Source organism: Zosterops lateralis (genome assembly GCF_965231275.1).
Source record: "Zosterops lateralis genome assembly, chromosome: 16".
NCBI lineage: Eukaryota > Metazoa > Chordata > Aves > Passeriformes > Zosteropidae > Zosterops > Zosterops lateralis.
The window spans coordinates 5,062,035-5,086,511 of record NC_139776.1 but is presented as its reverse complement, the minus strand read 5'-3'; the positions used below and the strand labels follow the sequence as shown (position 1 = coordinate 5,086,511).

Sequence of the window (24,477 nt, the reverse complement as noted above, 5' to 3'; positions counted from 1 at the left end):
TTAGGGGGATACTGTGGAACTTTCAGGAACCCCTCTGAATAAGAGCTGGTACATGTGAGCTTCAGTCTGAGTTCCAGGAGCAGATCTGAAGAAACTTTATTTTGCCAATGCCTATGCACTACTGCTGCCAGCTGATCTGTCTTCAGTCAGTGATGCTGTACATACTAACAGGTGTTTATTTGTCAAACCTAGCCACAGAAGAATTAATTAGCTAGAATTAATTCCCACATCTGGGTTTAGTTAGTGTACAGTAGTGAGGCAAGTGACCCCTGTGCTCTTGGGACCACATTTCCCTCTATGAAGGCAGCAGATCAATTCAGCAGCTCATGTGAGGCTCCTTTCTGAAAACTCAGGTCAATAGAAGTTAATCATACTTATTGATACAAGGTCAGAATTGATGTGGGAGTAAAATCTGACCTGTCTGAGTGTAAGTGCTTCCTTGGTAACTTCCCTCTGTCACCAGGGTCTCACCAGGGAAGCAGCTGAGCAGGGTGGGTGTGCATCAGGCAGAGTGCAGAAAAGCTCCTCACAGACAACAGTGGAAGGGATATTTCCTTTTAGATATTCCCAGGGCCAGGTCAGACAGATTTCTACTGCCCAGGTTAGATGTTATTGGTGTTGGCTAATTTAATTTCGTTATTTGCTAAATTCAATACTGTTGTTTCAGCAGCACAGTCTTCCCCCGAGGCAGCACCAGTCCCCTCTCCATTTTCCTGGCATTGTGGGTGAAGGGACAGCAATGAAATGTTCTCTGTGGCATGACATGTATTTTCCAAGTATTCCTGATGACACATCTGCACTGTGCCCCTCTGGCAGAGCTGCCAGGGCTGGCAGAGTTCACAGCACAAAGACAAGTGCCCTGACACCCAGGATGCCACATCCTCACAATGCAGCAGAGAGCTCAAGTACCTTACCAGGAGTGGGCTCAGGACAGTTCAACCTTGCAATTTTACAAAAAAAATCCCAGGATTTTAACCCTGTGACTTGTGACAACCAGCAACACCTACAAAAAGAAAAAAATGAAAAGAGGGAAAAAACCAAAAAAAACTCACACTGTGTAAAGCAGACTGTCAGCTGTGTTTACTGATAGACTATAGATTGGTTTAGCATGTAATTTTCTCTAGCTGAGTAAAATTAGCACCTTTGATCCAGCAAATATTTATGTGCACGTATTACTTGCTGGAATCATCTCCTGTGTTTGCAACCAAGTCCTGTCCACTTGTCCCTAGGCAACCACTAGAACGAACTAATTAGTAATTACAAATTCACACATATGCATCAAAACAAGATCCAGGTTAATTTTATGGTGCCTCTGTATTTTCTGTGCTTAAAAATTAGCGTCTCAACTTTCTCAAAATAAATTATACTGATTAACAGACTGGTTTTAAAAAGGTCGCATCGTGAAATCCCACCAAAAAAAAAAAAAAAAAAAAAAAGGTAATGAAGTAAATAAGATATTTGAGCATGAACAAAAAGAAAAAAATCAGATCCTGTCCCAGATCCTGTCCCAGATGGAGTTGAGAAGTTTGGCTCTGGATCTGAAGGCTGCTACACAAGAAATCCCCGACAGGCAGACAAACTAATGTGCCTCCCTCATCAGCTTCTGTGTCAGCTACAGCTGACTCTATTTACTTTTAGCCCAGAGAAGGAACTGGGAGCAGAAGGAAAAGAAGAGAAACCTTCATTGATATTCACAATGCTGTCTTACATGATCAGCATTATTTTTGTCCAAGGAAGCTCTTTCAGAAGATGGGAGAAAACAAGTGATGAGGTGGAAGAATGGCCGTCAGAGGGGAAGAAAGGACCCCGTTGTGGAGGAAGGAGTTTGTTTTATTTTGTATTAAAGCACCATGAATCATTTTGGTTTATGTTGGTATATTGGGTATCAGAAGAGTGAGGTGGATTCAGTCTAAAAAAATTGACTTTTTTTACCATAACTAAGCTGGACAAATTAACCACCTCTAACGATGAATGCAAGTTGGCGGAAATTGCATCTCACCCTGATGGCAAAAATCCCCACTTGTCCCCATTTGCATGCAAAATAAACGATGTCCTGAACCCAGAGCAGAGCCTTGCTCAGGACCAGGAGTGCAAATCCAAGCACGGAGCTTTGGCAAGAGAACTCCTGCCCAGTGTCTGCCTGGCTGGGCTGCCCCTCCAGCCTTTCCCAAGGCTGCATTCCCGGCCCCAGGGCAGCAGGAAGGAGCCCTGCCAGCTGGCTGCCTGCTGAGGCTCCCCAGCACCAGGGACCATTCTGCCTGCAGCACTGCCCAGGGGCCCTCTCACATTTCCATGGATTCCTGTCACCAGGGATGGGAACCTGGAAGGAGGAGAAGCCTCTTTACCTGCACACAGCCACTCTGGATGCAAAGCACAGTTGTATTTTCCCAGCCCTGCCGTTCTGAAGGGGGTTTTGCAGGTCCTCTCTCCTCATTTACACTGAGCGAGGGTTTCTCCTTGGCTGACAGAGCTCAATTTTGGCTCCAAGCATGGCATTTACACTGCTGGGAATAATATCCAAGAAGGCATGACTGACATGGAACTTCTAATTGACCATGATGTGATTCATTGGGAGGCTCACAGTCTCTGAGTTAAAACAGCATCACTAAAAAAAAAATTTAAAAAAAAAAAAAAAAAAAAAAAAAAAAAAAAAAATCACTGAAACCTCCAGGCTGCCTGGCAGTCAAGTGTCCCAGGAGCCTTAAGTGCTGCTGTGGGATGGCCAGGGCTGTTTGCTGCAGGTGCAGCTGGGCTGGAGCTGCTGCAGCCCCTCACAGGCAGGGTCCAGCAATGGCTCTCCAGATGCAGCCACTTGTTTTTTGGAAGTGGCTTTGCATAGCCCAGGGAAAACAGCCCTTGTGTGGGAACGTGGAGACAGAAGGAGTGAAGACTGAGGCAGAAAGGAGTGGGGTGAGGAGGGAACCAATGAGCATCACATTTCCTCAGACTAGTCATAGAATCATAGGATTTCCTCGAATTAGTCATAGAATTATAGGACAGCTTTGGTTAGAAGTTTTGGTTCATTCCCCCTGCAAAAAGCAGGGGCACCTTCAAGTAGACCAGATTGCCCAGAGCCCTGTCCACTCTCACCTTGAACACTTCCAGGGATGGGGCATCCATCACTTCTCTGGACAACTTGTTCTGGTATTTGACCACACTCGTAATTTTTCTCCCCAATATCTACACTGAATCAATCCTTTTTTAGTTTCAAATCATCACCCATCCTTGGCAGTGCTCAGATCAGCCCTGGGAGTTGTTCTAATCTGGAGAGGCATGAATCTGGAGCAGCCCTATGCCAAGAGAGGAGACACAAGTGCCCTTTCAGCCAGAGTGAAATTTATCAGGTTTTTAATAGGAAAAACCCATTATCAGTTCACAAGAGCAGCCTTGTGAGGCTTCAGGCAAACAGAAGTGGAAGGACTTTTTCCTATCTTTTGTGTGTGCAACCGCTATTTAATGTAAATGTACTTACCAGAAATTGAACAACTCCCACACCAGTAATTTTATACCCATCCAACAGTTAAATTATGAATGCAATAATCTGCAGCACCAAGACTCACAAGGCAAGGCTAGAATTCCCGAGGCAAAAAAAAGTCTATTTTTAGACCTTTGCAGCTGAGATTTTTTACTAGATGTAGAAATTTGCTCTCTTCTGCTGCCTCAGGGGTTAATTTGCGTGTAAAGTTTCAGGAGTTTTGTTTTTCTGTAGTTCAGAGGGTCAAATCTGAAAGCAGGAAAACAAACAAGCTGCTTTTGGGGGAAGGAGTGTGAGAAGAAATCCCCATGTCGGGGTGAGGGATTGCCTAACAGGGTTACTCTGAGGCAGAGAAGTGATGAAATTGGTTGTTCCTCTGAGAACATCCTCTGGCTGGGCTGTAACCTGGCTCAGGAGTGGTGTGTGTCCTCCCTGAGCAGGGGCTGTGCTGGAATCATTCCATCTTGAGTCCATGTAGCTGGCTGAAGTTTCACAGAAGATGCTCCTGACTCATGTTTGCAAATGTCATTTAAAATCTTGGATTATTTTCCTCACTATGTCTCTTAAGGTTTTTGTTTGTTTGTTTAAATCTATTTCAGGAACTTGGTGTTTTACTCGTTGCTTTTCTTCTCTGTGTGGTACCAAGGAGAGACCAAAACAGTGCAAAACTCTCCCTCTGTGTGTGGCAACAGCAGAAAGTGAATGAGAGAAAGAAAAGGATCAAATGCACCCCAATAACCAGAAGCTCCTTTCTGCTGGGCCCCTCGAGGGGTCTGTGTCATCCAGAGCATGGAGGCAGCTCTGGTTCAGGCTGAGCAGCTCAGGGTTTCATCACTTTTTGTGACACATAAAGGCATTTATCAGCAGGGCTCAGAATAACTGCTGGATGAGATGTGCTGCTCCTTCCAAACCAGGACCATAGAATAATGTTCTCCATGCCAAGCTCTGTCTGGAACCACAGTCTGGTGAGAAATCTCAGCCCTGGCACTCTTCTCCCTTGACAAATCACCCCACTGCCACTTCTTGATCAGAGGCTGCCAAAACAGGAACTCTAACACCACCTTGCCTGCCCAAGCCCCCTGAGTGAGTTAAACACAGTTATTGTGCCTCTGAATATCATCTGTGGACCATGTAGAAAAAAAAGATGTTAAATTTCTGTCTTCCAGTGCCCTATGAAAGGCACTAGCAGAGTATGTGGACATTAATTTTCTCTCCCCTGCAAAGTAATGCACTGGTTTCCCTGCAGTCATCAGGCTTTGGTTGTGCTTGAGGGAAAAAATATTTTTTAAAAAGGGAAAATATTGTGGCAAATGGAGATGCAATTCTTTTAAAACATTGTCTTTTTGAGAGGTAACAGCAACAAAAATTACGTGAAGATCAAAGAGAAAAGAAGCTCTGCTCAAGGATAACTCAAAAATAATATGGGGCAGTTGCTGAGCAACTCTCCAATGCAAAGTATTGCTATTTTCTGGTCCCTTCCCCCATCTGCACAAGAGGGATGGTGTCTAGTACTGGTCAAAGAAAAAGTCTGTGTGATTGCCTGGGTACAATTAGATCTAAGGTCTTCGCAAACAGCTCCTATCAATCAGCCTCGAGCCATTGATCTTACATCTAAAGCACTTATTGAAAAATAAATTATGGTTTTTTTGATCTAATCCACTATTAAGGATTCCTTTCTTCCTTTTTGAGGCTGGGTAAATAAAATTCTTCCATCAGAACTTGCTTAATAATTATGCTGGACACACAGCAGACCAAATCCAGAGGGTGAAGCAAAGCAAAGAGTCAGAAGCTAAAGGCTGATTTCTTTTTCTCTGGTCTTTTCTTTTTTTGTTGGAAGAGCTATTCTTTAACCAGGCATTGCACACTGCTAAAAGCATTCCAATAATCAGGGTATTGTCTGTTATCTGCCTGGAGCTGAGAAGGGATGTGCCACAGGGATCTGCCTGCTGCAGAGTGCTGCCCCAGGACTTTACTTTTCTCCTCCCACAGTGGGTCTGTCCTTGTCCTGCTTTTGTGCAGCTGCTGGCACTTGGTTCCAGATGCAAAAGTGCTTTTTTTCCTCTGAGGAGGGATTGTCAGTATCCATCCATGGGGATCCTCCAGCATCAAGATTGCACTGAGCCCATCAGATGGAAGGGCAGATGCCGTGACAACTCCATAGCAGGGCTGGGACACAGCTCAGGTGGTCACCATCCCTCACTCCTGCTGGGCTCTCTGGGGAGATGTTTAGAGCTCTGAAAACCATGGAAATACATTGTGTCACCTCATTTTGTCACAGAAGGGAATAAATTCCTGAGCTCCACTCCACTTTTCCATCTCCTTCTCCAGCAGGGCAGGATGGAGATGTGACTCAACACCCCACTGGGAAAGGTCCCTGTGAGCATCCTGGGAGTGGGAAAGGTCCCTGTGAGCATCCTGGGAGTGGGGTCAGCCACAGGGTCAGGGACCACAGAGCCCCTGCTCCACTCTTCTTCCCAGGGGAGGGACCTGAGGCAAAACAGATGCTTGACCCACAGCAACATCAGTGTGACAAGGCTTGCCCTGCTATTTCCCAGTGTGGGTTTTTTTTTTTTTTTAATACCCCTTTGAAATCAGTGCAGCCAGCTCAGCTCTGCCTCTTGGAGGCTGGCAGGCTGCCACCCTTTAATTAAGCCTGCTGTTACGTCTGATGCTGGTGGCAGTGTTTCAGGGCACCAGTACAGAGGCTGTGGGAGTGGGAGCAGGAGATGAGGTGGCTTCAGAGCTGTGTGGTGACTTGGATGTTCAGGCTAACATGCCAAACTCAGAGTGTTGATTTTATCCTCCTCAGTGGTCAGATCAGCTCGTGAGCACAGATTCAGCCAGGCCATAGAAAAACTTCTTTTCCAGCAGGGAAGAGGGCAGCTGAAGCAGAGAGCATTGGTTTGAAACCCCATCCCTTGCTTTGTGGCACAAAAGTGGTGCCAGAGAGCTCTCCGAAATTCCCTGGTGCCCGGGTGTGTGCCCATAGCATGGAGCACACTGCACTCACAGCCTGGGCACAGGGCAGCCCACACCTGGGTTCCAGCCCAGGTGACAGGAGCAGGGACTGAGGAGGGGACAGCTTTAGCATCTCTCACTGTGCTGGAGGCCAGACTGCAGGTAAAGTCTGGGTAGTTTTCCCTCTGTTTCTGGCTGCTCCACATAGAGCAGCTCAAATTCATGTGGTCCCCCATCATGTGCATCAACAAAGTGAGTTGTGGCCAGGGACATTTCACTGCTACAGAGCTGCAAGTCATGACTTGATTTCAGTGCATTCTTCAGCCTCACTCCTCCTCACACAACTCCCAAGAGCACAATTCTGTTCCTTCTCCTCTCCTCTCCTGCCGTTGTGCAACCCCAGGATTGAATTTCAATGCCACCGTGCAATGACCACGCACAGGACAGGATGACGAGGCACAGCCGTGAATGAGCAATCCCAAATCCATGTTCCTGCAGCTCCCTGTCCCCAGAGCCAGCCGTGGATGCTTTGGAAAATCAGCCTCGCATTGCAAAACGTGTTGGGATGCTCACTGGGATGTGGGACTCTGCCACCACCAAGTGATCAGTGGAAAGAAGGGAGAACAGCCTGCTCATGGCAGCACTTGTATAACCTCAGAGTGGTGCCCAGCATCCTGTGATTTGTATTCTGCCTCTTGATCTCCAGCAGCTGTGCCCTGCTGCCCCTCCTGATCTCCATCGGAGCAGCTCATCACTCCCTCAGCCCCACAAGGCTGAGCTGTCCTGCTCTGCTTGCAGATGGTGCCGTGGACAGAGCCGTGTTGCAATTAAATACTCCGGCGGTTCTATGCTAATGAGGAGCAGGAACAGAATGCACAATGGCAGATAATTGCCGGTGAGCAATTACAGACAAAAATCTTTCCTCTTCCTTGTCCTTGCACTGGTTTTTCCACTGTTCCACACTTGCTGGGTGCCTGACACAGCGACCAGAGCTCTGAAGATGATGAGCAGAGTAATGAAAAAGCTCTTTGAAGCACGTCCCTGAAGCTCCATGAGCCCTGATCATCCCTTCATGCCGTGTTTCTGCAGCCCTAAATGCATCTGACATTCATTTTCAACTGGCCAGGGTAGCGAGCAGGAGGTCCACTTCAGGGGGTCTGAGCTGCTAAAAGTAGTGTCAAGAAACCCCAGCTTAATCATGATAATTGAATTAAAGGAAAATTATAGAATTTTTCCTGCTTGTTTTCAAGAGGGTTTGTAACTTGCTAAAACTTTTTGAAATCCAGCTGCTGTAAATAGCGACTCATGTGCTTTCCCAATCACTTACCTTTCTTGCTCAATGTCGAGTATCTATTTAGGAACTGCTTTTCAAAACACTCTGCACTTTGCACAATTAATTTGGGGAAGTCTGTGGTGTGTCCCAATGCTCAAAAAAAGTGCTGTGACAAGCTGAGGAGATCACAGGATATATAAAGTTAACCTATAGAAACAAATAAGCACATTTTTGTGCATGCAATCTCTGGTAGGATTGCTTAGAAATTGTGAGTGTTTTAAAACAACGCCATAATATTCTGAAATGCCAAATGTCACATGAAATATTATTCAGAATCACTTCTCTCTCCTTCCCAACCTGCCTGCAAACAAGTGGGATCTGCACAGCCCGGCCGTGGGTGCTGGGAACAGCATCAGCTGTGAGTGATGCATTATTAACCACTGGAATTATTAACTCTGTTTCAGAAAGCTGTTCTGTGCCTCTACTCTGGGTCGTTTGCAAAATTATTTGGAAAATTCTTCTTGCACCTGATCCCTCCCTTTTTTAATGAACCATGTTGTGCTGTCAGACAATGCTGATGGACAGCATAAAGCAAGGAGAAAGGGAAATAGCACCTGAAATGACAGGCAGAGCCTTTCCTACAAAGCACCTCACTCACAGAGTTAAAGCAGAGCAGAACAAGCAGAGAATAAAAGGGAAATTGCACCGTGGGAAGGGGTGGCAGTGTGGTGGGACCTGGGTCCCTGTGGGGAAGGTGAATATCTCAGTTCCTCACCTACTGCCAAAGCTTTGGGCCACCAGGAGGATGCTGATGGTGCCTGGCTCCAGTTTGGTCCCCTCCTCTATTCCCTGGCTCTGCTTTTCCAGCTGCAGCTCCAGCAGCAGCTCCAGGGAGAACCTCTCTGCTCATGGTGTCTCCTTCAACATCTGGTTGGAAAATAGGAAAACTCCCTCTTTGTAGTGACCAGAGACACCCTTGGGCTCCAGGGCAGCTGTATAACCACTGGACCCCTTGGCATCCTCACGCTACACTCAGGTCTGCATCTCATTCCTATTTTTGCTGCTCTTCTCTTTTTCTAAGCAAATTGTTGAGGAATCCTCCACCCACCAAGCACCAACCCAACCTTCATCAGATAATACTGCCTGCAAAGGTTTTAAAACAGGGATTTTTATGTGGTTGACATTCATTTTCAAGCTTCCCAGTGTCTTGTAGGCCCTGTGAAAGAAAGGAAAGAGACAGGTGGGAATGATTTCATGCTTGCCCTGACAGGGTGATGTTTCTCAGCCTCCACAGGGAGGAGATGTGTGTGAAGCAGGAGGGTAAGAGGAGTTTCTGTGGCCACTGGTTTTGGGATAAGCAGGTACATTTTGTCATGCAGCCTACGAGGAGATCTTGCTTCTGCATCCCCCAAATTCTTGCTTCTCTTCTCTCTGGGTCTACACCATGAAGGAAACTCACTGATTGACCATCATCCCCTGGAGGTGTTGGATTTGACCAGTGATCCTGCTGTGCTGGGGCAGAGAACAGCCAGGGGCATGACAGCAAACACCCTTCAGAGGAATGACACAGCTCCTGCACATCTTGTTTTGCTACAGCTCCTGTGTTATTCAGTCCCTTAAATTACACTGAAAATGATTAATGTTCCTTGTCCTCAACTTCTCCCTCCAGCACGGCTGCACTCTGGTTAGGCAGAGGTCAGAACCAGCAGGACATGATTACTCATTGGTGAGAGGACTTTCAGTTCTTCTTTTTCCCTTTTTTTTGTTGTTACAGGATGGTCTGAACTCAGGTCACAGCAGCTGTGACATCCAGTGGCAGCTCTTTACCATTTGGAGTCCCCCAAGGCAGCTTACCAAGACAGCCTTCACAAGAAGAGCCCTCTCATCATCGCAGTCAGGAAAAGAAGATTCCTGTTACTTACAGCCACAGAAAACTCTGTATCCTCAGGCCAGAAGCCTCAGCAAAGCCCAAGGTGGCTGATGAGATGGATTTATTTGCTAAAACCCTGTTTGCTGCAGGCCAGACCAATAAAGAGACCTGCTGGAAGTCTCAGCTCTCCAGACCCCGGGGGGCTCTGTTTCCTTTGCCCTGTATTATCTGTGCACAAATCTGATTCCGAATGATTTTTCTAGAGGTCAGACCAGTTTCAGCAACACGGATTTGGGCTTGGAAGAGGAAGACACTAGATAACAGCACAGGCAGAAATATCCTGAGCATCATTGCAGCTTTGCCTGCAGTGAGCTGATGCTTCCTAAATGCTTCATCTTCATCCTGGCACTGTGTCCCTTTTCACTCCTCTTCCCCATGCCTTTGTAGTTGGATGCCTCACATACTCTCTGTTAGTCTCTGCTGCCTTATAATGAACATCAAAAGAATGAAAAGATGATGAATTGGAGATCAGGACCCAGAGCAGTTGTTAATAGAAGGGAATACATTAGGCACACCACAGCTCAATAGGAAATATATTCTCCATCTGCCTTTGTTACACAGATCTAAGGGCAGGCTTGGCATTGTCTCAAGCAGACAGAGATGGGGTTGAGACAAGGTTTTTTATGAGAAAAGCCAGGAGTCAGGGAAAATCCTGGTACAGATGAAGGTCTTTCTAAATGAGAGTGATCTGGAGCCTGTGGGTCAGGCTTTGGAAGGCAACAGGCAGGCAGGAGGAGCAGCATCCCTCTGGCAGCAAATCCATAACCAGGGAGCTGAACAGAATCCAGCCCCTTCAAAAATGGAGAATTGGCCACAGTGGCTGACAGAGGTGAGACAGAGGACATGGCAGAGCTGAGAAGGACAGAGGGATGTGTTACCCTCTCCCTAAGAAAGGCACCTTTCTCTGGAGAAAATGCACTTGATAACTGACACTGAAGTGAGAGGTCTTTTAGAGACACAAACACTTGAAATTCCTGCCTGAAATGGCAGCATCTCCAGAGAGATAACAGAGATGGTGTCTTGGTGAAGGAGTGCTGCCCAAAGGGCCTGGGCAGATGCTGCTGCATCATTTCACAAGAGTCACTGGAGAGGGAGAGAATAACAATAGGCTTCAGACCCTCTTGGCTAGACACTGCCCAGCCCCTGGGGGCACCAGTTTTCATTATCACAGGAGCCAAATGGGAAAAATAAACAAGATAAATTTAGCTAGACTGATTCTCCTAATCTCAGACAAAGAGATTTGTTTGCCCTCTACACTCCAGAGAAATGTTTCCCTCTATTCCATGTTGCTTACGCAACCACATATGCTTGGGGAAGAGGTGTCATACAGGAAATATGAGCTTTGACTTACAGAAAAACCCCTCAAATACTGTGCCTGAAGCACCCTCCAGCTTGTAGGATACCTGATGGGAGCCTCTGGGGACAGTTTCTGCTCTCAACTGTCCTGGCATGACTCAGAAGAAACTTTTGGTGCAGTTAAGTTGGGCAGAGACAAGAGCAAAGTTGTCCATGTGTTTGGAAGGGATCTGGCAAACCCAGGGCTCCATCATCCTCCCTGATGCACACAAAGAATTAATGGATTTGCATCTCTGTAAGGGGAAAGAGAATTGGGATCACATTGAGCAGCGATAATGAATTAAACAGAATTAAATTTTGATACATATTAGAGATATGTTAGTTACTATATAAAGTAATATACTTAATTAGCCCGGGAAGTCTGTTAAATATTACATAAGGTTACCAATGAGTTCCTGCAGGAAGCGAGCGAGCTGACATTTGTAGGTCTCACATGAGAACCTGGTGGTAGCTCTGTAGATATCCACAGACTCCATAAATGGGCTTAAACTCTCCCTCTCTAATTGCTTAGTGACCCAAAGTTTTCTGAAGTCTGATGGAATGCAAAGGAGCCCACTGTGCCACAGCTTGCACCACGGCCCAGAGAAACCCAGCTCATTTCTCTACAGCTACTCTGTTTTCCATCTGCTCAGGAACAGAACTGGCTTTGATTGGAAATGTTTTAGTCCTTCCCAAATCTCCTTTTGTCGCTCCTAACCCACAATGCTCGCTGCCATTAAGAGAATTAGGGACAAAAGCCAGCCTTGCCTCTTAAACCATCCCCTGATGGAGAGCCAAATTTAAGGGATACTTTTTCAACAGAGGTTTAACATCCACTCCTCCATGTGACAAAATGCTTCCAGCATGGTTGGTAACAGCTGCACACGGATTTCACATCTTCATATTCAGACCCTGCTGTCTCTCTCTGAAAACATCTATCGCTCTGAACAGCAGCTGCCAGCTCAGTCCAAGCTGACAGATGTAGGATGACTTCTGGTTTCATTCCCCACTGTGCTCTGAAATTTTCATTTTAAAATACAATAGTGAATTGGCCTTGACAGGAATCGGGTGTTAACTCTGATCAGACAGTTACTCCATTACTAATGGCATTACTCATCCTGCTCCGCGGTGTTTTCCTCCCCCAGAGTCGTTAAACTCAACATTCCCCTGCTCGCAAAAGTGCTGTTGGATTGAACTAGGGTAGAAATGTGACTTTTTGTGGTGACAAGGTGATTTGTAATTTTAAGGAGCTCGTTCCCTAGGAGCCAAAAGCAGTCATGGCAGTTCAAGACAGGTCCAACTGTGAAAAGTCTCCCTGTACTAAAGGAAGCATTTTTTAACACTTTGGGAGTTTGGATTTGCAGGTGACAGTTGGGAATGGAAAGAAAGAACAAAGGAAGGAAAGATGGAAGGAAAAGAAAGAAGTGAAAAGGTACAGGACATGTTTTGAACACAGGTGGACACACTGTTCCCAGATGGGGACAATTCCCCTCCAGAATTTGTGCTCCTTCTCAGGGACACTGTGGCTTTGTGGCCATTTTGCAGCTCTCAGCATATGTTGCTTTGAGAGCAGCTTTTCCCACCTTTCTGAAAGCTGGCTCACAAATCACTTCTTGGTATTTTCAAGGATTATTCCAGTCATCATTATCTTTGTTCAAAATCAAACTCACTCAATTATATGCCTTGCAGTATGGTAAGGGGAGAACTTCTGCCACCAGCAGAAGCTGTTTTGACACCTGGCTGAGCTGAATGAAGCACATCCAGCCACCAGTTTCCTCATGTCCCAGCCAGGCTGGGACTGCCATGATGGTTTTCAGTCCTAATAACTCCCCAAGTTTTGACAGACAAGTTGTTGTTTGGTTTGTTTTTAAGAGAAATAAATATCAAAGAGTAGCATTTCACTGCAAAGGCATCTCCAGCATGAGAAATGGTCCCTTGGTGTTTTCTGTCCTACTCGTTGATGCTACATGTGAAATATTCATACTGAGGGTTTGTGCTGTATCTTGAGGGTCTGGCAAAGCAGGAGCTGAAGAGCTCCTTGAAGATTTTCCCCTCAGCCACTCTGGGATCTCTTTTCTCTGCCACACTGCCCTTCTCTTTACCCATGTGTGCTGGGAACTTGTGAGGGGATCTCAAAAAAGGGAATTTTCCAAACAGAATAAACATGTCCCATGATGAAAGGCAGAAGGAAAGGAAATAAAACAGAGGGATGGGTTTCACAGTGACAGATACTTGTGTGAATGCCAGAGGACTTTCAACCTTCATCAGTAAAGATATGAACAAAAAGAGATTTTTTAATAATCTCTTTCTTTAAAGTTTGTTTCAGAGACAAACTGTCTCCATGGGACAGAAGTATGCAATGGAAAAACTACAACTTGTGTATATCCTCCTAGTTCTAGGTTTATAGAGAGCTCTCTGTGAGCAAGATGGTGCAGACAAGAGAAGACTTTGACTGGAGAGCAGCTGGAACAGGTTGTCTGGAGGGGTTATGGAGTCTTCATTCCTGGAGATGTTCAAACCCCAACCAGACAAAGCCCTGGGCAACCTGCTGTACCTGACCCTGCTTCAGCAGAGGAGTTGGCCTAGAAAATCTCAAGAAGTCCCTTCCAGCCCAAACCATCCTGTGATCTGCCACCCCCAGCTCCTGCTTCTCTGGCACAACCTCAGAAAAGACAGAAATGAGGCTCAGGAGAGCTTGGAGCTGAGCTACAGCTCTGCCCATCTGGAAAGGTTCCTCTGTATAGATCCACAGGGATTGAGCAGTGGTCAGGAGATCTCCCTGCCCAGGAGAGGACCCCATGGCCTGATGCAGGGTAATCAGAACATCCTATATTTACTTATATAAGCACTTAGGAGCATATGAGATATCTACACATGGCATATGTACTGTGTAAGTCAGGTCCAAACGTGAGCTGTCAGACCATCTGCTGCATGCCTGAGTGTGATCTGCTTTTATTGCAGGTTGTGTGATTTCCTTTATTACCAAGGTGGCACATTTCCTGATATATATTAGAAATACACTTGTCTGGTGGAGCAAGAGAGAAACATCATGATCAGAAACCTGTAATCTGAGTTCTATCCCCTCTTATTTATCCAACAATCCTGTCAATTTACCCCGGATAAACAGTAACTGTGATTTGTCCTCATTGTGTTGCATCACTTTATGAATTATCTTAGCTACAAAGAAAGGGGTTTGCTTTGTGTCCGGATGTGAAAATTCTGAATAATGGGTGACAGCTAACAAGCAGCAAACTGCTCCTAGGGATGGGAGCTGCACAGCACACACCCCATCGTTTGGGATTTGTAAACATTCCGAGCTTGACTGAGTGGCTGGCGATTACAAATAACACCAGATCACAAACAGCCACACAGTGAAAGTGGCTCGTGGGTTTATTAAACATAAAATTCATCTCCTCTCTGCTGCGGCTGCCGAGCCGGGCTGTGGCGAGTCTGAGCATCCTCAGAGCGGTGCCGAAGCCCCGCACGGAGCCCCCCGAGGCCGTTTTCCCCCTGCACTGCCCGGGAGTTTCCCGCACGCCGCATCCTCAGCGCTCCCACAGTGACATCCTCTGTCGGGATGCGGCAGCAGCGGAGCCCGAGCCATCCGTCCATCCATCCATCCATCCATCCATCCATCCATCCATCCATCCATCCGTCCCTGGAGCCAGTGGCCTGGCCACACTTGTCCCCCCGAGGAGGGGACACAGACCTGCCCTGCTGCCGGCTCATCGTGCACAGAGAGCCCGGCTCTGAGCGCGGAGCCAGCGCCTTGTCCCAGCGACAGGACGAGGCTGGTTCTTGCTGAGGCCACCCTTCGGTGGGTGCCCCCAAGGCCACCCCTCCGGGAGGGCTGAGGAGTGCTGGCGCTGCTGGGCTCTGCCGGCTGTAAATGATTTATCGCTGTTCCACAGAGCCCTCCCGGCCCCTCCCAGCGGGACCGGCCGCTGGCAGGACAGCGGCTGTGGCAGCGTGTTTGAGGAGGAATTCTGTAAGCCTGTAATAGTTCCTGAGGTGAAAATAGCTTTTGGAGCAATCAGAAGGTGGCAAACCCCCTGGGGATTAGCTATAGGCTTGTTTCACAGTTTTCTTGCTTTGCTTGTGTTCTCTCTGTTCCTCCACACCTTATCAGAATTCCCCAGACGGAAGGTCAGGGTCTCCAGCCAGTTCCCTTCTCTGTTTTGCAGCTGCTGCTCTGCACATCCCTGTGCTGCTCTCCAGAGGTGAAGATGGCAGAAGTGATCCTGCCCCTGGGACAATACCTGTGAGGAGGTTTCCTCTCCTGCCCCCTGGAGCAGGCACCGTGAGCAGGGGTTTACAGTGGGAAATAACTTCATCCTGCAGAATCACCAGCTGAAACAAGTCCTCAGACAAAAGTTCTTCTCTTTAGCTGTGAGGAGTGAACAAGAGGTGGAAAGAGGAAGAGTTAATCACCTCCCTGGGGCTGGGGCTGTGGGGCCCAAGGACTCCTTGGTTTGCAGACCAAAAATTGCCTGCACCCAGCAGCTTTACCTCTCCCGCCTGCTGCCCATGAGGAGCAAGATCATCACCCTCTGTGTTCCACCTGCCCAGGCAGCCCTCCTGGCTGATTAAAAGGCAAATAAAATTGTTACTTCACTTCTGTTTCTTAAGGCACAGAGCCCACGGCAGGAGCAATAATAAACTCCCGGCGGACGCAGGAACGCAACGTTGCTGTGCAGCATGCAGGGATGCTCTGGGAGAACACAGGGATGCTCTGGGAGAACACAGGGATGCTCTGGGAGAACACAAGGATGCTTCTGAGCTGAGAGGAGAAAGAGGAATGTAGAGATGTTCAAGAGGGTGGCAAGGATACTTTGAGGTAATGCAGTGATGCTCCAGGAAGGGAAATGGGAGAAGATGCTCTGGGGGGATTCAGGGATGCTCTGGGGTAACGCAAGGACGTTACCAGGCTGAGAGGGGAACGTGTGGATTCTCAGGAATTCGCTGGAGGAATGAAGGTACGTTCCGGGCTAGTACAAAGATGCTCCTGGGCTGAGAGGGTGAAGTGGAGATGTGCGGATGCTCAGGGATGCTCTGGAGAGACGCAGAGATGCTTGGGCGGATTTAGGGCTATTCTGGGGGTTTCGGGGCCGCTCGGGGGGCCGGAGCGGGGGGCGGGAGCGGGCGGGGCGGGGAGGGGCAGCAGCCCCGCGGCGGCGGCGCGGCGGGAGCGGTGCGGGCCATGGAGAGCGGCGGGGCGCTGAACGGCTCCGCCGCCGCCGCCGCCGGGCGCTTCCCCGCCGCGGGCACGGCCGCGCTGGGCGCGCTGATGGTGCTGCTCATCGCCGTCACCGTGGCGGGCAACGCGCTGGTCATGCTGGCCTTCGTGGCGGACTCCAGCCTGCGCACCCAGAACAACTTCTTCCTCCTCAACCTGGCCATCTCGGATTTCCTCGTAGGTAAAGTGCCCGCCCGGGGCAGCAACTCGGCGGCGGGGCGGGCAGCGCGCCCGGGGATGCTCCGGCTGCTCCCGCCGGGCTGTGCCTCCGCTCCTGCCCCCGGCACCCTCCCGCAGTCCCCGGTCCCCTCCCGCAGTCCCCCGGTCCCCTCCCGCTGTCCCCCATCGCTCCCTCCGTGCGGGTCCCCCGAGCCTCACCGGGAACGGGAACTCCGCTTTGCAGGTGCCTTCTGCATCCCCCTGTACGTGCCCTATGTGCTGACGGGGAGATGGATCTTCGGGAGAAGCCTCTGCAAACTCTGGCTGGTGGTTGATTATTTGCTGTGCACCTCCTCGGTCTTCAACATCGTCCTAATTAGCTACGACAGATTCCTCTCGGTGACAAGAGCGGTGAGTCCTGTCATGGCAGCTGAGAGGGACGTAACTCTCCTCCTGCTTTATTCTCCAGATTGTCTGCATTAATTAGAAGTTCTTTGAATCCTCCAGAAATTATGACTCTTTCAGCCTGGAAGGCAATAATCATCTACAAATACGTAATTCAGCTGTGGTTTCAGATTAGTGTTCCTGGTATAATTAAATCACTCAAGGCTCAGTCCCCGTTGTTCAGGTGTTCCCTTTCCAGGTGACAGGATTGTAGTGTACAAGCCAGCCAGGCAGGTAAGCAGACTTTTAACTAACTTGCAAGAGCTTATTATGCCCAGGACAAACAAATGGATTGCAGTCAGACTCACAGCTTCTCCCTGGCTGGCACAGCAGCAGATTGCACTGCTGGCTTTGGCAGGGAACGTGGTGAGGTCTCCGAGTGTGTGGGAGATCAAAATATTTGGCCTTTTTCAGGAGGTAATGAGCACTTCACAGGCAGATCTGACCCACTGCTGTTTGCTCATTCCCTGACTACAAATACAACAGAGATTTGGCCCAGGAGTTTGTCAAGTCCCTCTCCTTGGGACTTACAGGGAGTGGCTGGGGACAGCTCAGGTGAGTGGTGGGTGCAGACAAATGCCAGGCTCTAACCAAGTCAGTACATTTTGCAGACACCATAGCACTTAGCAGACACCATATTTTGGAGCTGTAAAATGAATGTTCTAAATATTCCCTGTAAGAGTGTGGTTAATCTAGCAATCGCTCCCGTTGCCTATGGCATATCAATTTGTTGGACTGCTGGGATATTGCCTAGCAACTTTACCAGGAATGCTAACAGTCCATTTGTGAGGAGCCTCAGGCAGCTGGGGTGTGGGACTGTGTGTAAGAAAAGGCTTTCCTCTTGCAGGTCGCCTACAGAGCCCAGCAAGGCAACACCAGGCAGGCAGTGCTGAAGATGGTGCTGGTGTGGGTGTTGGCATTCCTGCTGTACGGCCCTGCCATTATCAGCTGGGAGTACATCTCAGGCCAGAGCATCATCCCCACCGGGGAATGCTACGCCGAGTTCTTCTACAACTGGTATTTCCTCATGACAGCCTCCACGCTGGAGTTTTTCACCCCTTTCATCAGCGTGATGTTTTTCAACCTAAGCATCTACCTGAACATACAGAAGCGCACCAAAATGCGCCTGGATGTTTTCCACGAAGTGCACAACCAGTCCTTCACTGAAGAGATGGAAAGGAGCCCAGAGGCAAAGATTTCTTTGAAATGCTGTAAGTGGGAGCAGAAGGAGCCAGCTGAAACTCTCAACCTCTCTAAGAGCAAAGCTCAAACAGCAGCCTCCTCTTCCAGCCTGGATGCCAAGGACCTGCTGGCAACAAGCTCCGAGAGCTCCAAGAAACCCAAATGTTGCAACAAAAAGAGCTGTAAAAACCCAGCCTCTGCTCTGTCCTCAGAGAAACAGGTGAAGATCATGTCCCAGAGCACCACTCAACGCTTCAGGCTCTCTAGAGACAAGAAAGTGGCCAAATCTCTGGCAATCATTGTGGGCATTTTTGGGATCTGCTGGGCACCATACACCCTCTTGATGATCATCCGTGCTGGCTGCCACGGCCAGTGCATCTCCGAGTTCTGGTATGAGACTTCTTTTTGGCTGCTCTGGGTCAACTCAGCTGTCAACCCTGTCCTATACCCTCTCTGCCACTCCAGCTTCAGAAGGGCTTTTATTAAACTCCTTTGTCCCAAGAAGCTGAAGATTCAGCCTCACGATGCCCTTCAGAACTACTGAACGTGGAGCCAGCCCAGTGTGAGGATGAGAAAAGCCTTGGTTTACTTCTGCTGTACTGGTGTGGGACTGGAGCTTGTTTCCTTGGAAGAACCCAGGAGGAGTGGTGTGGAGCAAGTGAGGAAGGCAGAAGAGAGCTCACTATTAACTTATTTTAGTTCATCAACAACGAAATCCCACCACGAAGAAGGATAAAGGAGTTTATTGACATTAACCACAGGTGGTGAGACCTGTGTCCGTCACTTGCAGGTGCCACAAAAGAGCTCTGCTGCCACCTAGTCAGCCTGAGCAGCACCAGCACTTTGCTCCAATAAAATGAAAACTGAAAAAAAAAAAGCTAATAAAAATAAGTATCTGGGTTAAACTACTGCACTAAACTGCAGCTTAGCTCTTGGCAGACCTGATCTTTCTCATTAATGAGAGCGTTTTTTCCTCACAGCTATTACACGTAGATGATGATACAGAAAGAAAAGAACAAAGCTCAGAAGGAAAATATCTAATTTATCATTTCTGTTACAGCAGCTGCAGCTATAATCTGGATCCCTGTTTCATGGGGTGCAATACATGTCCCTTCCACACCCCAAGAAGGGACAGATCTCTGCCCTAAGGAGTTTACAGCCAGGCTCTGAGGCATTGAGCATCTTCAAGCGTGCTGTTGGCAATGCCTGATCCTTCTCTGCTTCAAAACTGCTCTGATTTCCTCTGGGTCCTGCCAGTGCTCCCGTGTGAGTGCTTCCCTCCTGCCCAGAGCCAGGCAGCAGGAATAGCCCTGGGAGCCCTGGGAAAGGGTTCCTGTGCCTGTGTGAAAGGTGCCAGCTCAGTACCAGCTTCTCCAAGGCTCCACCCTGGCAACACAAAGACATTTTCAAATCTCTTCTGCAGGATCTTAAAGATACTCTTCTGGCTGTGTTAGGGAATGACAAGCTCAGAGATAAGCAAATCTTGTGTGGGTTTTTTTTAATGTTCTCTTTTTTTAATGTTCCTTTCAGACCTCGTAAATTTTTCAAGTTTCAGAACTCTTGCATTCTTTCTTTTCAAATATGTCACTTCATTGGAGACCTGGGTTAAGCTGATTCAGTCAACACAAGCATCAATTATTTTACTGTTTAATTTAATTTTTTTTATAGCTGTCAACTAATTACACAGTTAGAGTCCAGATTCAAGAGACCAGGGCTCCAGCCTTGGCTTTAACCATAAAATCCTGGGCATTTTATCTCCGCTTCCCATCTCATGCTTCATCACAGTTGCTCATTTGTTCTGCAACCTCTTTGGGCACAGAGGCAGTATGACCAAAAAGCAGATTAATTCCACTGCTGGCACTGCTCAGTGATGTAGTAACACAAATAAGTAATTAGTTGCCATGGCAAATGCTCATATTTAACAGGGGAGCTCAAGATCCTAAGTCTGAAAATTACATTTACAAATAGAAACCCAAACGTTGTAAAGTAGTACCCAAAAGCTTCTGATGTTGTGATTGCCAATTACATTTTGCTGTTGCAAGCAAACTGCTTTTTGGCTGCTGCTATGAGTAAAAGAAAATACCATCCGGCTGTATCTCAGTGATATTTGTCAAGTAGATCAGTGTTGTCATCTGAAGTCGAGTTTTAAATGATGTCTTGTCTTGTGTATGTGATATTTCAGACTTGTGACATGTTCTGTCAGTCTGTTATATATGGGTTAAAATGCACCCCTGGAAGCATGTGTGCTGTGAATTGACAGGATAAATGTTGAGCCTGCTCGTACCTTTCCCTGTGTCTGCTCCCTTCTGAAAACTCCAATAAAGTATTTTTGTAAGAAGCTTGCTGAATATTTTATGGTGAACAAGGTGTTGTTGGAAATTATAAAATCCAAGTGGAAGCAGAACATCTATGGATTTGCCTGAGGAGGCAGATACACATGTCACAGAAAAACCAGCTCCTGAAACAGCTGAGTTTCTCTTACCTCTGGCGAGCAGGTTCCTGACAGCCCCCTGAGGGTGTGGTGAGTGCACATCACTCAACTCTCTCCAGCTTCTGGTCTTTTCCAGAGCATGTTACATGCAGCTGGGATCTGGAGAGGTTACATCAGCAATAACTCTTCCTGTAGCTCACAAACCCCACTGGTCTACCTAAAAATGACAAAGCCATAATGTGACCAAGGCACCAGTTTCCAGCTGTGGTTCTCGTCAGTTGTTCATGGGGAGAGTTGGAACTACTAGATCATTCTGATTAAAAAAGGTGCCTGTTGTGACAGCTTCCTTTCCCAGGGGGAAGAAAAGGATATATTTCCTTGTAAGCCTTTTGCACAGTATTTCCATGGTCTCTGACCCCTGTGTGGGCAGAATTATCTACACTTGGCTGAAAGTAATTTTATTCATTGCTGGATTTTGCAGGGAAGATGCTTATATTCCTTCCTGAAATAAGAGCTCTTGCTTTGCCAGATAAAAAGGAAAAATAACTACTTATGCCTGGACATGAGGTCACACCTGAGCCTGGGTTTCATGCTGAAAGCCTTGGGAGCTGCTCTGAAGTTTCAGACTAATGACTAATTCAAATATGCTTAAAAGAATATTTGAATTCTGCCAATTTTCAGTGTTCAGAATATAAATGTCTATATGTATTTGGAAGAGGCAGGGACAAGGGAGCTCCTAGGCATAATCCAATAGCAATTGTGAAAATGCATAACCACTGGATGAGGCAAGGCTGCTTGTCAACCAGCCCAGCAAAACACCTGTGTATCATTCATTTCCCATACCTGCTAAAAAATGCCTCTTTCCTATTGTCTAGGCATAAACTAAGCAGGCAGGACCTGTTTTCAAAACCCATGAAGGAGGACTTGCTGTAATTATGAATATGATTCAAATATTTGGGGAAGCACAGAGGCTTCATTTCCACAGCACATCTCCAAAGAGAAAAGAAACCTGGCTAAGGCCAGAGAGAAGCATCCAATTTATGCAGGGAGTGTTGGTAAACAGCATTCACACAGCTGCAAGTCATGCCAGGGAGCTTTTTGGCTAAGTGACTTCCCACAGGAGCAGTGTGGAGGTGATGCCAGTTCCCCTCTCTCCACACAAACATTCACTCCATTAACTCGAGGACATAAAGGCTGCCCTAACGAGGTCTGTGGTCTTTTCCTACAGCAGCATCTGCATATCAATAAACTATCAAAAAAACTTTTTTTTTTTTTTTTTTTTTTTTTTTTTTTTTTTTTTTTTTAGCACAGCTACTTTCTCTCTCTCTAAACGCTTCCTCCCTAATCAGCAGTAATGAGAGATCTCGTTACACAGACAGAGGAACTTTGCTCCCTCAGCCTCCTCTCCAGCCCCTCCCCAATTACCATCCCTTATTTGTTCTCTCCAACCTGCAGTTACAGAAATTGCTCCATTGTTCCACGGACATCGCTGGAGCTTCATTAGCTCAAGTAGGAGGCTGGAGAAGAAGAGAGGATGAGAGAAGGAGCTTTTGTTGGAAAACACCTGTCTGTGACAATTAATGAGATTTGCTGGGAGGAAAGGGCTTTGAAATTAGCAAGTGATTATATTTTTGATTTGAAAGAATGCTAATGGTTTGTAAATGTCTATTCATTTTCACAGCAGAACTAGGATGGAAAGACCAGAGGTTAACATCCTTGCCAGAAAGAACTTTACCAATATGATTTCTACAAGGGAGGATTAATTTTTCACAATCCCAGCTGTGGAGCAGTGACAGAAGCACAACTTTGCAGTACAGACCTGGTCCTAAAAGAGACCTGCACTCTACAGAACTTGTTCTGCAAATAGATGAGGCACAATAAGGAGTGCTATCTTTCCTTCTGATGTGAGAATTGCAGACAAGAATAAAAACTCTGCGAGCTGTCATGGACGAGTGCCACAAAAGAGAAAAGCTCTCCCAATTTCTGACACCACAAAGCCAGCCTTTCATGCAAGATTGCTGATGTTCCTGTGGGCAGTAGGGAACTCACAGCATTTCTCTGTTCCCTTAGGTCTCCCCCTCCTTTCCTCCTTACAACAATTTTATGACAATATAGTTACTACAATTTTCTGCCAATATAGTTGCATTTGCAGGATTAGGGAATTGTGGGGGTTTAGAAAAGCAATTAGGAGTTCTGCAGGGTGAAAGGTCTTACCTACAACCCAGTACCACCATTTTACTGAGATTTAAAACTATTGTTGGCATTTATTTCAACAAATCCACCACTACCTGAGGTAGGAACACATAGGAACATTTCAAAGGCAAAAAACCCCAGCTCTGTCCCTGCACCTCTTGTTGCAAGCTCAGGAATGTTGATGACTCTATCAGGACCATTTTTATTGCTAAAGATGCATGAGCATTACTTATTTGCAAGCCCCACACTTTTACTCCATAATTTGCAAGCTGCTTGCACAGTCTGGGTGCAAAAGGGAGCTAATACCTGATCCAAGTACCAAACATCAGAGGTAGAGCTCTGTGTGCACTTCTGTGGGGGAAGAACAAGACTATTTTTCCATTTTTAAAATGACACAACTTGGTTGTTTTTCCTTTTTTAAAGACTTAGAGGCACTAAGGAGGACCTTTGGTTGGATTGTGAAAGTTGCATGACAAAACAGGAGTTTTTTATACACAGACTGGACCCACAACTTAAACATCTCTTCTTTTAAGCACAAAAAGGTGTCTGTGATGTGACACTGACTTCGGAATTAATTTTAACACAATATCCTAGGACTTAGCAGCACAATTAACACTGAAGGAAAACTGATTGCAAATTAGTTCATAATCTCACTCAAGATCTCTCTGAGCATTCACAAACAACGAGCTCTCTGCTAGGAGGGCAACAACAGTTCTGGCGAATTTTTTAGCTGTTAACTAACAGCTCACACACAGCTTTAGCCTTTAGAAGCTGTTTATTGAAGAACAAACGATAATGGGGGTTGCATATAAACCCTTGAACATGAGGCTGCAAGTACACCCTGAAGTGTCCATGAATTGAAGACAGATTAGCAAAGAAGAGCAATCACCCTCCATTATGAAAATAATTTATACTCTGTACTCTAAGAAGCACAAATTTAATAGACCACTATGGTTAAAACACCATTTAATATCTCTGATACAGCTTGTATTCAAAATACACAGGGATAAAATAATATGTGTAATACTTTTATGAAGCCTATGGCCAGTGCTCTGGGAATTAAGCTGTTATCCAAGAGCTTTCATGAAAGGAACAAGATCTTCTGTTGCTGCCATTAAAACTATTAATCAAAATGAAGGTTGCAAAAGACTTGATGGAACTGTATAGGCAGAGGAATGCTGAGACACAGCTAAATTCCAGAGTAAGGAAAAGACTGAAGTCAGATATGATGACTGCCATTGGAAGAATACAGCACCAGGGCAATATAAAACCTCAGCAGAGGATCAAAATGCCAAACACATCCTTCCTGAGGCTCTCACTGGGAAGAGCTCATGCAGACAGAATCCTGCAGAACAGTTCATCTTTATTTCAGAGAGATAAAGAGCTGAAATACCTTAGAATTCCCCCCTCACAAGTCCCACATGCTCCTGTCCTATACACAAAGTGACAATCTCAAAAATTAGATAATCCCAGAGAACACAAGGATTATACTGATTTCCCTTGAAAAAAACTCAGAAATTCAACCTTCCTTCACTCACCTCTTGAGAGATGCTCCAGCAGTACTGAACAAATTACTAAAACCTGGGGAAATCAGAATTTTAAGGTCATTACGACTGACTCATCTTAATAACCATGTTTTCACCTCAGCAGTTATTTCACTGAGAACCAACACTGTGCAGCACTTGAGAAAAGTGCCTTCCAGCCACCATTTGTAAATATGAAATATTTGTAATCAATATTAATCACTCCCAACTGTGGCATAACAAGTTATTAAATCAGAATTGCCTCCTTCGCAGCAAAAGAAACACAGGACATGAATTTTAGTCGGCCTAAATGCCACTTTTCCAACAGACTCTGAGGA

At 46.7% G+C, this 24,477-nt stretch overlaps 1 protein-coding gene across 1 annotated transcript; it reads left to right on the top strand.

Moving 5' to 3' along the window:
* Positions 1-16,171: 16,171 nt before the first annotated feature.
* HRH3 (histamine receptor H3) lies at positions 16,172-18,536 on the top strand (the record flags this gene model as incomplete). Its single annotated transcript, XM_083873345.1, has 3 exons — positions 16,172-16,388; positions 16,611-16,777; positions 17,658-18,536. 3 exons carry the CDS (start codon positions 16,172-16,174, stop codon positions 18,534-18,536), a joined length of 1,263 nt encoding a protein of 420 aa, XP_083729471.1.
* Positions 18,537-24,477: the final 5,941 nt, after the last annotated feature.